This window comes from Hemitrygon akajei, chromosome 14 (genome assembly GCF_048418815.1).
Source record: "Hemitrygon akajei chromosome 14, sHemAka1.3, whole genome shotgun sequence".
NCBI lineage: Eukaryota > Metazoa > Chordata > Chondrichthyes > Myliobatiformes > Dasyatidae > Hemitrygon > Hemitrygon akajei.
Window position 1 is genome coordinate 90,924,458 of NC_133137.1, and position 13,545 is coordinate 90,938,002.

Sequence of the window (13,545 nt, forward strand, 5' to 3'; positions counted from 1 at the left end):
TTTTTTACAATGTTACGCTATGCAAATTACTTGGACGGTGACTAATTATTTTTGCTGTTTTTAATAAGAAGTTCTCTTCTAAGTGTTCAATGTCAATCTAGCAACCTAAAGGGTGCAATTGGAAGCAATAATGAGCATCTTAACGATTATTTCTTTTCAGACTTAGAGTCAATAATGCCCGATAACTTCGACACCACGGGATATGTGTATCTCGCACCAAGGTAGCTCAGTTTAATGCTTTGTTGTGAGAGCGCATGTAAAGCATGGCTGTTTGGGGAAAGAGGGGCGTGATTTACTGTGCACACCTGGCACTGGACTAACTGACTTTAAGGTGTCCAGACTGATGCCAACCTCAGGAGGTCTCCGAGTTTTGGACAGGGATTCACAAATGCTGAGGTTCCGATGGGCTGAATAGCCTATGCCTTATGGTCCAACTCTTAGTGAGGAACACCATCCATCCTTCATCCTACATTCCATCTGTTCTGACACACCTAAGTTCAACAGTTTCCAGCCCAAAATAGAGTACACCTATCGGTCAAATAGCAGTACGATTAAAAGAGTACAGAGAAAATTTACAAGGATGTTGCTGGGATTTGAGGACCTGAGTTATAGGGAAAGGTTGAATTGGTTAGGATTTTATTCCCTGGAGCGCAGGAGAATGAGGGAAGATTTGATCAAGGAGTACAAAGTCAGGAGTGGGGTAGAATAGGGTAAATGCAAGCAGGGCTTTTTACTGAGGTTGGGTGAGACCAGAATTGGTTTAGGAGTGAAATCTGAAATGTTTAAGCAGAACATGAGTGGGATTTTCTTCATTCCGTAGGGTGGTGAGAATGTGGACAAGCTGTGATGGGTCAGGGTTTGATTCCAACACCTGAGAAGTTTGGACAAGTACATATAGGGGAGAGGCATGGGGGGGATATGGTCCAGATACAGGTTCAATGGGACTAGGTAGAATACTACTTCAGATTAGACTAGATGGGCTGAAGGGCCAGCTTCTTGTGCTCTCTCACTCTATATGCAGGGAGTATTTTCAAAGTAAACAGTCATTAAGTCTTCAATAGTCTGAGTACAGTCTTTTTTTGGTAAAAAATGAGGAGTCACAGAAGACCTGAAGATTAACCAAAGTGTGCATTGCTCTTGAACATATCAAATTTAAATCAATTCATGGGCATCGTGCAATACAATGAGATCATCTCTTCACTCCAGCTGTAGGCACATTCAATCGCATGAAGGTCCGCAGTGACAGAGAAAAGTGCTGGCATCATTTTAATTGGTGCATCATTTGCCTAAACTGATAAAATTAAAATGCAGAATTAATAAAACAGGAACCACAGACAGATTCAGGTAAGAAGTATTGTGAAGAAGGACACAATATAATTAAGGGAAATCAAACAGGACAACAGTAGTGAATGAGTCAAATGAGCATTAAGTTAATTTTGGAAAACATTTAGAACAATTTTGAGAAGTAGCTGATTATCTAATAGGATATCTGGAGCCTGATGACAACCAGTAAACTATATTCCTGGACAACTCGGGACATCCAGGATTCACTAGTCAGCATCTGAAACACAGACAGGTTAGCATTATTGCTGGGACTATTTGCATAACATTAGTGAATCACACAATCCTAACATAACATTTCAAGTGTTAATTCTTTTCTGGATATAGATGGAAATCATTCCAATAAAATGAAGATAATTTCATTACAAAATGCACCAAATACTAAAAATAAGAGATTGATCTGCTGCAGGAGACAGAGTAATCAGTTTCTACCACTTTTCGCAGTTAAGCTGAAAAACTGGTGAATATTAAGCATTTAAGGCATCAATACATGCATATCCTCGTGTGTCGACCACACGGGAAAATCAGTAAATTATATGCATGTGTGTCTTTATTGAATAAGCTGTGACAGACGTCTTTCATCATTTCATTTAAATATTTTACAATGTGACTCTTCAGCACACCAGAAACTACAGGTTAGAACAGGGATAGCATTGATCTAATCAGCCTACCTCTGCAGACTAAAGAGATTATGAGAAATACAGTGACAAGCTTTCTATTCCATTACAGTTGTCTTAGGCTTCCTTTTGGCTGCACAAATACATTTTTTTAAACTTGCACTGCATTGGAAAAAATATTTTTGGTTAGAGTTCTAATATAGTAGCAGTTATGTTGGTAGGTTTAATAAATTGGACTTGATACTGGAAATTTTTTTCTGGGAAGGGAACTCACTTTGTTAAATTTTAAGCTGCAAAAATACACATTTATGGCAATGGTAATGAGGGATCCTTATTGGCCTAATGGTTGAATACACAATAGTGTAGATAAGGAGATTCCCATGGTTAATTCAGCTAATCTTAGTTGGAGCAATCAAGGGGAATTAATTGCCCACTCAGAACTAAAACCAACTAGGTTTCCATCTGCTGCATATTACTTTTGGAAATCACAATATGAGAGGCCAAGTGTAACCTTAGTTCTACCCTGCAGGAAGAGTCGGTTCAATATCTAGGTCCAAGCATGGAAGAGGCACATGAATAACACACTGGAATATAATTGTCTTCCTTTAGCAAGAATCTCAATATTGGTTGTAACCTTAACTAAAGCACGATGAATACCATCCCTCGAATATTGAGACTCCATTAGTTCCTGACATTGATAGTGATAGCCATTGCTATGTGTTTCAATTAGTCGGATTCCACAGAAAGATGCAATATAGAATAAAAGGATAGTTGATGATACAGAAATGTCCTAATATTATTGTGAAAATAAAAGGAGATGTTTTTAGATGTGAAAACAGGAAATGTTCATCAGGTCAGGCAGCATCTGGAAAAAAAGGGAGATAAATTTTCAGTTTTTTTTGTTTCCTTACTGTGGATGGTTAGAAAATGGAATTTTCAAACCATTGTTAACACCTTTTCAGCCCAGCAACCGAGAGTGTTGTCCTGTAACCAATATCCTCTGTGTTTTAGTGTTTGCTGTGCTCCGTGTGCTGTGATGTGCACATCCGGATCTTCCTGTGTGCTGTTGTCACTGTGTGGTTGTGCGTTTCTTTTTCTCTCATCGTGACAATGTTTGTTTACATGTGGAAATACCGGTATAGTGTGTGTGTGTGTGTTAACAATGCCTTTCAGGGAATACTGCGATGGATTGAATCCTTCAAACAACAACACGGCATTCCTGGAGAATTTCATCCATTTTATCGACCGGCAAACTCCCAGTTCACCAAATTGTAAGTACCATTGGTCAATGTCTTTGCTGTGACGTTCCAGTCAAAGTCTTTTTTTTAATTGGGATTGATAGGAACATGGTAGAAGGTCAAAAACTTTGCTGCATGCTACATGAACTAGAACTATCAGACAGTGGATGTTTAACCTTGTAGTAGACAAACTGTGTCAGGTTTAAAAGGCCGTGTTGGAAGTGTGGTGAAAACAGTGTGGAATCCCATATTCACCTTCATTTTGTTGTGGATTACCGACTTCCAGTCGCTGCTGGGTTATTTTATTGCTGATTTTGTGAAGTGGGCAGCCCACGCTCTGTTTAAACCATTGAATTGAGAACTGTCTGCTTAATCTTGTGGAGCAAAACTTAGGTATGCTCCTTGTTCAAGGGTGTGCAGGTTAGAAGTTTTACTGATGCCGTTCAAGAATGCTGCTGAATTGATGCATCCTGTAGAATGATCTGAGGAAAGGTGCAGTGAAGTAGGGAGAGGACGTTTCCAATGAGCTCAATCAGACTCCTTTCTCTCAGCTTCTGGAGCATTGTAGTTTTTGGTATGGATTGACTAGAATGTGGTTCAAGATTACAGTTACATTATTAGTCCAGTGCCAGTTTAAACCCTTGCTAGACTTGCAGGTCATCCCTCTAATCTAACTGAGCGTTTTGTGCTTTTAAGCCTTTCGGAATTGGAATTCTTGGAGAACGTGACCAAGTGTGTTCAAGGGGTTTTCTCATACAAACTGATCTGTGATACCTTGGTTAAAATCTGCTGTTCGTTCTGTGTATATTGGACAGCCAATTGTAAAAAACGAAACATCTCCTGTGGGTTGTGGTTGCAGACGCTACTGGGAAGCCACAAACTGCATCACATTCCAAACCGTTAAGTGTGTTTCAATTGTGAATTGGATGAGGCCTCATGTTTACACATCTGGTTTTAAAGCAATTATTAATGGTTGTTTATTATCTTGATAGAATATTTGGTAAAACAATGTTTCATTTCAGATACAAATATTCCATTTGAAATGATAACAATTATGATCCCCTTTGGCTTTATTAAGGTTTTTGTTATAAGTGCTGAAAGAGGACTCTGAATGGCATTGGGTTCTACTCCAAGTACAAAAAAAGGGATTGAAATGATGGACTTTGTGTAATTGGTTCAATAGTTGTGCCACTGATAGGGTGTGGGAGGAAGGGTCCACCTCCATCGCTGAGTTTTTAATGGAATGTGACTCACTGGCTTGATGGAGCTAGACAAGGAAGAGAAATTATTCAGGAAATTGAAAGATTTGGCTATGACAGAATAGCAAAAGTGAAACTTGGCCGGGACTGATGAACTTCTGCGTTAGGTAAAGCCGATTCCAGCTGCTCCTTGTCCCTCTATTTTTGCTGTAGGCCCATGGCAAAGTTGCCCAATTTTACAGTGGAGGACTTGGTCTTTTCAATCCCAAGCCAACCAGATTTGGCCCCACACTGGAGATCCCCTTCACTTCAAAGACATGCTTCATCCTAGAAGATGGAAACAGATTTGCTTAACTTACTTTGTTTAGTTTAATGTTTAAATAACTTGTAAATGTTCTAGACTGATATAATTAAGTTGATAATATTTTCATTTTTAATCTTTCCAAGTTTTTTTTCTTAATTTATTTCCAACATGCATAGTAGTTCTAAAATGTCTAAATATCAGAGAGATTTAAAATTATAACATAAGCCCTCGGAACCTAGAGGTGTTCATAAATGCTTCTTAAGCTGTTCTAACAATGAAACTGTTTGACCAGTAACCTCCTATGCAAACTGTGCAACAAATTTTGCTTGGGGAAGGCTGTGGACATCTGACAGTAAACCCTTCATAAAAAAGAGTTTAAAGTCTCAGTATTAATGGGATAGTAAATTTTCCTTTATTTTAAGCCCTATGTACTTAGAACTGTGCCAGCAGTCTGAATATATCACTAGTTTTCAATGGGCACTTGAATGATTTTTCCTTTATCCTGCACTAAATAAGCAACAGCTCAAGGCTTTCTCTAAAGACATTTTGATTACACTACTTGGAGGAAATCTGGAGCAGAGTTTTAAATCTCCTGTTACTGAAGTAGGAAAATATTTCCCAAGGTGTGCTTCAGGGATGAAATTATTTATGTATCCGTACCCTCTTGTGAAAATTTATGATGAAACCATTTCTGGTTTCTACTGGAAATTAAATATTATCTCATTTGATTGTAGAAAATATATTGCTGAAAAATGTTACGATTCTGCTGAGAGATTGAAGCTCTGACAAACATGCCTGCAAGCCATTTATGGAGAAAATAGAGCAGGTTGTCCAAAAAAAAACCTGTGATTTACAAAATTGAATCCAGCTGTCAACAATGTTGCATTGTATAATCAAACCTTGCACTAGTGAAGTTGGAATGCACCCTTCAGGAGCTTCTTTTCAGGGGCCAAAGTTCAAAGTGCATATATGATGTCAGCATATACTATCTCGAGATTCATCTTTTGCAGGCATTTACAGGAAAGTAAAGAAATGCAATAGAATATGTGAAAAACTATAACTAACAAAGACTGACCAAAACGATCAATGTTCAAATGATGACTTTGGGCAAATAAAAATAGTAAATAAATAATACCGAGAGCATGCGTGATTGGGACCTTGAAAGTGAGTCTAGAGATTGTGGAGTCAGTTCAGCATTGAGATGAGTGAAGTTGTCCACGCTGGTTCAGGAGGTGTTGGTTGTCGGGTAATAACTGTTCCTGAACCTGGTCGTGTGGGACCCAAGGCTACTGCACCTCCTCCCTGGTGGCAGTAGCAAGAATAGAGCACGGCCTGGATGGTGGGGGTCCTTGATGATGGATTCTGCTTTCCTGTGGCCATGCTCCTTGTAAATGTGCTCAGTGATGAAGAGGACTGTGCCTGTGATGGACTCGGCTATATCCATCCCTTTTTGCAGGCTTTTCCATTTCTGGGCATTGATGTTTCCATGCCAAGCCATGATGCAACCAGTCAGTATACTCCCCCCTGTGTATTGACAGAAGTTTTAGAAGACATGCTGAAAATCTACACGGAAAGTAGAGCTGTTGTTGAGCTTTCTTTGTAATAGCACTTGCATATCATGGGACAGATCCTGTGATATAGTACTACAAAGGCACTTAAAGTTACTGACCCTCTCCACCTCTGTTCCCCTAATGAGGACTGGCTCATAGATCTGCAGTCTCTTCCTCCTGTAATAGTCAGCTCTTTAGTCTTGCTGACGCAGAGTGAGAAGTTGCTCTGTCACCGACAGCTGTGGAGGCCAAGACCGTGCGTATTTTTAAAGTGAAAATTGGTCGTTTCCTGCTTGGTCAGGGCATCAAAGGATATGGCGAGAAGGCAGATGTGTGGGATTGAGTGGGATCCGGGCTCAGCCATGATGGAGCAGACTCGATGGGCTGAATGGCCTAATCCTGCTCCTGTGTCTTATGGTCTTGTGTTACCACATACAACCCTGAGATTGTTTATTTTGTGGGCATACTTACCAAATCCATAGAACAGTAACTGGAAACAGGATCAAAGAACAACAAACTGCGCAAATGCAGATATAAATAAATAGCAATAAATAATGAGCATGAAAGAGCATGAATTAACAAAATAAAGAGTTCTTGAAGTGAGATCATTAGTTGTGGGAACACCAGGCATAGAATAAGTGGAGTTATCCTCTTTTTTCCCAAGTGTCTGATGGTTGAGCGGTAGTAACTGTTCTTGGTGGTGCGAGTCCTGAAGCACGTGTACCTTGTCGCTGATGACAACAGTGAGAAAAGAGCTGCTTTTCTACGGCAATGTTTCATGTAGATGTGCTCAATGGTTGGGAGGGCTTTATCCGTCATGTACTGGGCCAAATCCACTACCTTTTGTAGGATTTTCTGCTCAAAAGGCTTTGGTGTTCCTGTTCCAGGCCGTAATGCAGCCAGTCAGCACACTTTTCACCACACATCTATAGAGGTTTGTGAAGGTTTTTGATGATATGCCAAACTTCTGCTGGCTCCTGAGGAAGTAGAGGCACTGTTGTGCTTTCTTTGCGATTATATTTATATGATGGGTTAAGGGCACTGATTAAATTTGTGGCTGCCGCAGTTTAAAATGCTGCAATTTATTCATACACTAAGAATAAATAAGCACTTAAGTTTTCCAATTTGTCAGGTTTACTTTTCTGCTTTTCTTCAATGAAATGTTACAGCCATCTGAAGCTTGAAATGTAGCAACGGCCATAGATGTCAGTGTGTTGCACTGTAAGTTATAAATTGTCATCAGGGTCTCAGAATGTGGGAACAAGTCAAAATTACTCATCAGTTTTTTGGGTGAATGAGGTAATGGAAGACCGGTGTAAATAACGTGGGCTGGTTACTCCATTGAGTTGCAATGTAATTTCAGGAGCTGTGTGCAATCTGAGGACAATTAAGCTGTCTGTAGTCAGTCAGTCGAGTTTAATTTTCTCACCTCCCTGATAGCAATGAGGAAACATTTGACCCCTCTGTGTAATTCCTTTGTGGTTGCAAGACATCTGCAAGTTTTATTCAAAGTATAGATGTTGAAGAATTTCTTCCACTTCTCAGGCATTATTATTGTTCATCATTGTTTTAGTTGGAAATATAATTTATTCGCCTACATGTGGCATTTACTTACTGGATAATGGAATTAGAATGTGTTTATACTGTGTGTCTCAACTCTCGTTCCAACAGCTGTACAGCTCTCATTGTGCTTACTTATACCAGTGACCAAGTTTTCACCACCTTTGTCACTCTAATCCCCTGAGAACTTCAGTGCTTTTATTTTCTTAGTGGCTTCTCTTCTATTGCCCTCCTGCATCTAAGGGTAAAGTGAAAAGGGCTTTAGTTGAATTGAGATAAAATAAGTTGAGCATTGGAAGAGGTGACTATCTGGAAGCACAGTGGGGGGGGGGGGTAGCGGACAGTCACTACAATTGATGGTCCTAGCTGTGAAAATCTGTGGTCCTTTCTCATTGCTCATCACTTCCTCCCCTTTTCTTCAGATTGCTGAATGCCCTTTCCAAAATGACTGGTTGTATTGTAGTTAACTTCCATAATTAATGAGCGTTCATCCAGCTTTTACCTATCATTGTTTCAGTGTCTGTTGGTTTATAGTTTTTTATTCCTTACAGTGGAGTGGAGAAATTGTGAGATACAGGCCCTGACTGGGTTGTTCCCGCAGATAACAAACACAGAAGAAAAGAGCAAGGGCCTTAACTTTGCCGTCCTTTGCCCACACCTCAGTGCATTCTGTGCCCACCAAGATGCCAAGCTCATCTTCCGTTGCTTCTGCCTCTGAGCCCACTTCGTTGGCAAGAATTTCCCACTCCGCACCAATCACCCCTTCACCCATCTCCAACCCTCCTCCTCTTCTTGGACACCCTATCCTGGTTCTCTGCCTGCTCTAGGCCTTTTCATTTCTAATAGCCAGTGAGACAGCAACCAACTCAACTTAAGCACTCCTCTCTCCTCCTCAAACCTTAATCCCTCTGAATGCATTGCCTCCACTCTCTCCGCACTATCCCAACCTTACCATCAAATCCAGTCAAAGGGATTGCTGTCTACCTCGATGAAGCCAGGCAGTAACTCTGATGCCTTCTCTTGCTTACCCCTTGAGAAGGTCTCCACTCCAGACCATCAGAATGGTCTCTGACACCATCACTAACCTCATCAAATCTGGAGAACTCCCAAACACTACCACCAAATCATGTTTCGCTTGCCTAAACTGCTCAGTTCTACCTTCTAACAGAGATCCACAAACCTCACTGTCCAGGTAGGCCTGTTGTCTCTGCCTGCTCCTGCCCCTTTGAACATGTGTCTGCATACCTTGACTCCATTCTCTCCCCCCTGGTTTCCATCTACATCCACGACTCCTGTTATTCCCTCAATCTCCTCACTAACTTCAATTCCCTGGCTCTGACTGCTGCATTTTCACCATGGATGTCCAGTCCCCATGTATTTCTAACCCTCTTCAAGAGGCCTTAAAGCTCTCCACTTCCATCACAATGAAAGAACCAACCAGTTCCCATCCACTATCACCCTGCTCTGTCTGGCTGAACTGGTCTTCACCCTAAACACTTCCTCCTTCCACTTTCTCCAAACTCCAGAGGTAGCCATGGGCCCCAGCTATGCCTGCCTTTTTGTTGGCGACATAGAACAGTCCATGTCCCAAGCCTCCCTTGTAGTGCTTCCTACTCTTCCTCTGCTACACTGATGACTGCATTGGTGCTGCTGCATGCACCCGTGCTAGGCACATCAATTTCACCAACTTTGCCTCCAACTTCCACCCTGCCCTTAAATTCACTTGGTCAATCTCAATCTCTCTGGCTCTATCTCTGGAGACAAACTGCCTACCAACATCTTTTGTAAACATATTGATTCCCATGGTTATCTGGACAACACCTTTTCCCATCCTATCTCCTGTAAGAATGTTATTCCTTTCTCTCAGTTCCTTCAGCTCCATCTCATCTGTTCCCAGGATGAGGCTTTCCTTTCCAGGACATCGGAAATGTCCACCTCCTTCAATGAATGGTGTTTCCTGTCCTCCACTATTGATGCTGCCCTCAGCCCATCTCCTCCATTTCCCGAACGTCTGTGCTCGCTCCATCTTCCCACCACCTTCGTAGTTCCTTTTGTCCTCACTTTTCACCCATCCAACACATCGTTCTCTGCAACTTAAACCATCTTCAATGGGATCTTGCCACCAAATGCACCTTTACCTCCTCCCCCACTCTCTGCTTTCCACAGGGATCATACCCTATGTGATTCCCTGATCCAGTCACCCCTCCCCACTAATCTCCGGCTTGACAAGTAACACTGCAAGCAAGAGAACTGCCTCATCTGCCCCTACAGCTCCTCCCTTCCCTCCATTCAAAATTCCAGGTCCATCAACCCTTCACCTGCAGATCAGTTGGGGTTGTCTATTTTAACCAGTGCTCCCGATGCAGCCTCCTCTACATTGCTGACACACGACATAAACTGGGGGACCTCTTTGTCGAGTACTTCTGTTCCATCCGCTAAAAGTGGAAGTTCTCGGTGGCCAACCATTTTAAATCCTATCCTCATTCCTGTTCCAACATGTCTGCCCATGGCCTGCTATTTGCCATGCCGAGGTCAATCTCAGGGTGGATGAGCAACACCTCATGTTCCATTAAGGTAGCCTCCAACCTTTGGATGAACATCGATATCTCCTTCCAGTAAATTTTTTTCCTTCCCCTTTCCCTCTTCTTGTATTCCCCATTCTGGCCTCTTAATTCTTCTCCTCATCTGCCTGTCATCTCTCCCCCCTCTCAATGCCCCTCCTTCTTTTTCTCCCATGGTCCACTTTCCTCTCCTATCAGATTCCTTCTTCTCCAGCCCTTTACCTTTCCCACCTTTTACCTATCAACAACGTTCCATCTAATTATTTTTGCAGCTGCAGAGGCCAAAAGCAGGAAATTTTTATACGGCCTGAAAACTCGTGGTAGTGTACTTCAAATATTTTATTTTGTAAAAGGCATACCATAAATATTTAGAATGAAAATTGAAAAATCCCATACTTTTGATTTTATTTATTAATTGGTATAATGAAATACAGTATAACAAAGAAAATATTTCATGTTTCATACTTTTTAATCATTTGTCTTTATTACAAACTCATTGCCTGTAAACATTGTCCAGATTAATTTTGCATCCAGATGAAAGATATGTTTTAATCCTCATTTGATCATCCAACTGGTCCAGTTCTAGTCTTTGTTTCTGAATTTACGATAGATTGAATTCATAAGACTGAATCCACCTACACAGTCTGCACTAGAAGCTTGAAATGTTCCAACACTGTTAACAAGAATTGACAATTCTCCAAGTTTTTCATTTCTAAGCACGTAGTTTAACGTATCAGTGAACGTCTTTATTTAACCAGTCTTAACTTTCTCAGAAACAACAAATTTGAAATCACAGTATTGCTGCGATATTCATGAGCCAACACTTTTGTTATAGTTTGTGAGAGTAGCTGAGTTTTTTTTTGTATCTTTTTGGGAATAGAATAAATTTGAACCAATTCAAAACTGGTTGCATGTGCAATAGCAACAGGGTCAAAAGATGGTAATTCTTTTAACTCATCGTCAGGAAATCTATTATCCATGTGATTACACGTGATTACACGATGCTGAATGAATCGAATAATGGGCGCAGTATCAATGTCAGAACTTATAGATGCAAGCAGATCTTGGACTGTGCCACTCCAATAAAAGGTATCACCAATATACTGTGACCATTAGTTAATTTTTGATTACTCATACTGCAATGCTTCGACTGTATTCAAACAGAATTTTCTGAAGGAATTTACAAAGAGGTGCCAGACCTTCTAAAACATCGTTAAGGACTGTTAACACTACTCAATATTTTGGATTGGTCAAGATCTTCAGTCAGTAGTTGCTGATTGGATGGTTACATTCATTAACTTGCTCTTTGCAATACTGGATCAAAGTTCCTCATTAAAGCAGTAACAGCAAAATGTCTTGACGACCATCTTACTTCATTTATGGTCCAAATGGCACAACATCATATTCTGTGACATGAGCTAATTCTTCTAGTTTTCCTTTCTCTAAATGGTTCAAGTGGTTCTGTTTATTATCAGAGAAGGTATAACAGTATACAACCTGAAATATTTGGTCTTCATCGACACCCACGAGAAACAGAAGAACCCCAAAAGAATGAGCAACAGTAAAATGTTAGAGCCCCCAATCCTCTCTCCCCCTCCCCCACGCAAGCAGCTGCAAAGCATCAATGCATCAACCTCCCCTTCCCACTTCACCCATTTCATCAAAAAAAAAGCATGAGCACCCACCACCCACCAAGAAATAGTCAAGCACCTGAAGAGAGACCGTGATCTGCAGTCAACACAAACTATTGTTTACCTGGCAGTTCATCTTTCCACAGGCTCTCTGTCTCTCACTAACAAGAGACAGCGAGAAGTCACCCATTTCACAGCCAAAGGGGAGACCAACGAACAGTCGCTGTTCCAATACTACAGTCTGTGGCATCACTTTTTTATTCAGAGTTACTCTGACTCATGAATTGGTTGCAAACTCTCTTCACCATCGAGAGAAAGAGAGCGAGATTGCGATCGCTTGAGTACAGAGCCCTCTGTCTGTACATCTGCCCGGTGAAATCCTAATGTTCCTTCTCCCATGACGCCTCAAGCTGAAACCCTGACCTGGAATTGGTTGTCCACAAGAGTCGCGCAGGGCCACGTCTTCCAAGCCGTGCGTGGGGAATATCGGAAGCAGTCGGCAGGCGAACTGCAGGAGTGGGAACTCATCCACCGTAATAAAACCGCTGTTTGAGTGTCGTTACAGATCAGGATCAGGACAGATCCCCTGTCAACTTGAAAAGGAAAAAAAGACACCTTAAAGGGAGGAATTTAAGTTGCTTCCACAGATGAGCTCGAAGAGGCAGCCACTTGGTGCCATCTTAACTCTGTTCACTTAACTCCAATGACTAGCTGAACATTATTTACACAGTTAGTAGCAGTGTTTCTATATACTGCATAATTGACATTTTTTCCCATGCATCATCTAATCCCAGATCTTCTCTGTGTGCAAAACAATGTTGCTCAGACAGATCTTTCGTATCTCATCGAACAATAGCTGCCACACCATTATTCTTTCCAAAAATAATAACATTTGCTCCGTCTGACATAAACAACACCATTTTTATGAATATCAAGATTGCTGTTGAAAAAAAATATTTATTGCTTCCACAATAGTGATACTGTCACATGCAGTTAGTTTCAAAATACCCACAAACACAGCCTTATATGAAGTTTCATTTTTTGGTTGAAACTTAAAATGCAGAATTAACACTTTCTGTGGAGATGTCTGTACAATTAGTGTGTGGAAATCAGATTTCCACAATGCTTCCATTAGCTGTTTCTGAAGCACAAAACTGATGTACTCAGCAAATTCAAACCCATAGCTTTTGCTGCACCAACTCTCTAGTATATTTACATATTTGGCCACGTGCATGAATTCCTTTGCATGGAATGTATAGGTATTAATTTTAATTGTTGAGATAATGTTATCAATTACCACCGTGACCATATCAGAGTTAGACTTCTTTTGCATATCTAGTTTCACTTTTATCTTCATGCTTGTTTGGAGTTTCAGCTGACATGCCCAGAATTCCACCTTTCTTCTGGTAATATAATTTGGTAACTACATCTATATGAAATCTCTAGTTAAGATGTCATTTAAAGTGATCTAACCTCCATTCTTCCCATTTTTTTTCCACTACTGAACTCACCCACAACTTTTGCTTCCACACAAATGGTGCCAG

The 13,545-nt window shown here is 40.8% G+C and overlaps 1 protein-coding gene across 5 annotated transcripts in view; it reads left to right on the forward strand.

Moving 5' to 3' along the window:
• LOC140738775 (voltage-dependent calcium channel subunit alpha-2/delta-1-like) overlaps nucleotides 1-13,545 on the forward strand; it is a 715,977-nt gene that overhangs the window by 593,145 nt on the left and 109,287 nt on the right. For all 5 annotated transcript variants that reach the window (XM_073066574.1, XM_073066575.1, XM_073066576.1 and 2 more), the window contains 2 exons: nucleotides 161-221; nucleotides 3,132-3,229. In XM_073066574.1, coding sequence (XP_072922675.1) covers nucleotides 161-221; nucleotides 3,132-3,229 — 159 coding nt within the window. The remainder of the gene's footprint in view (nucleotides 1-160; nucleotides 222-3,131; nucleotides 3,230-13,545) is intronic.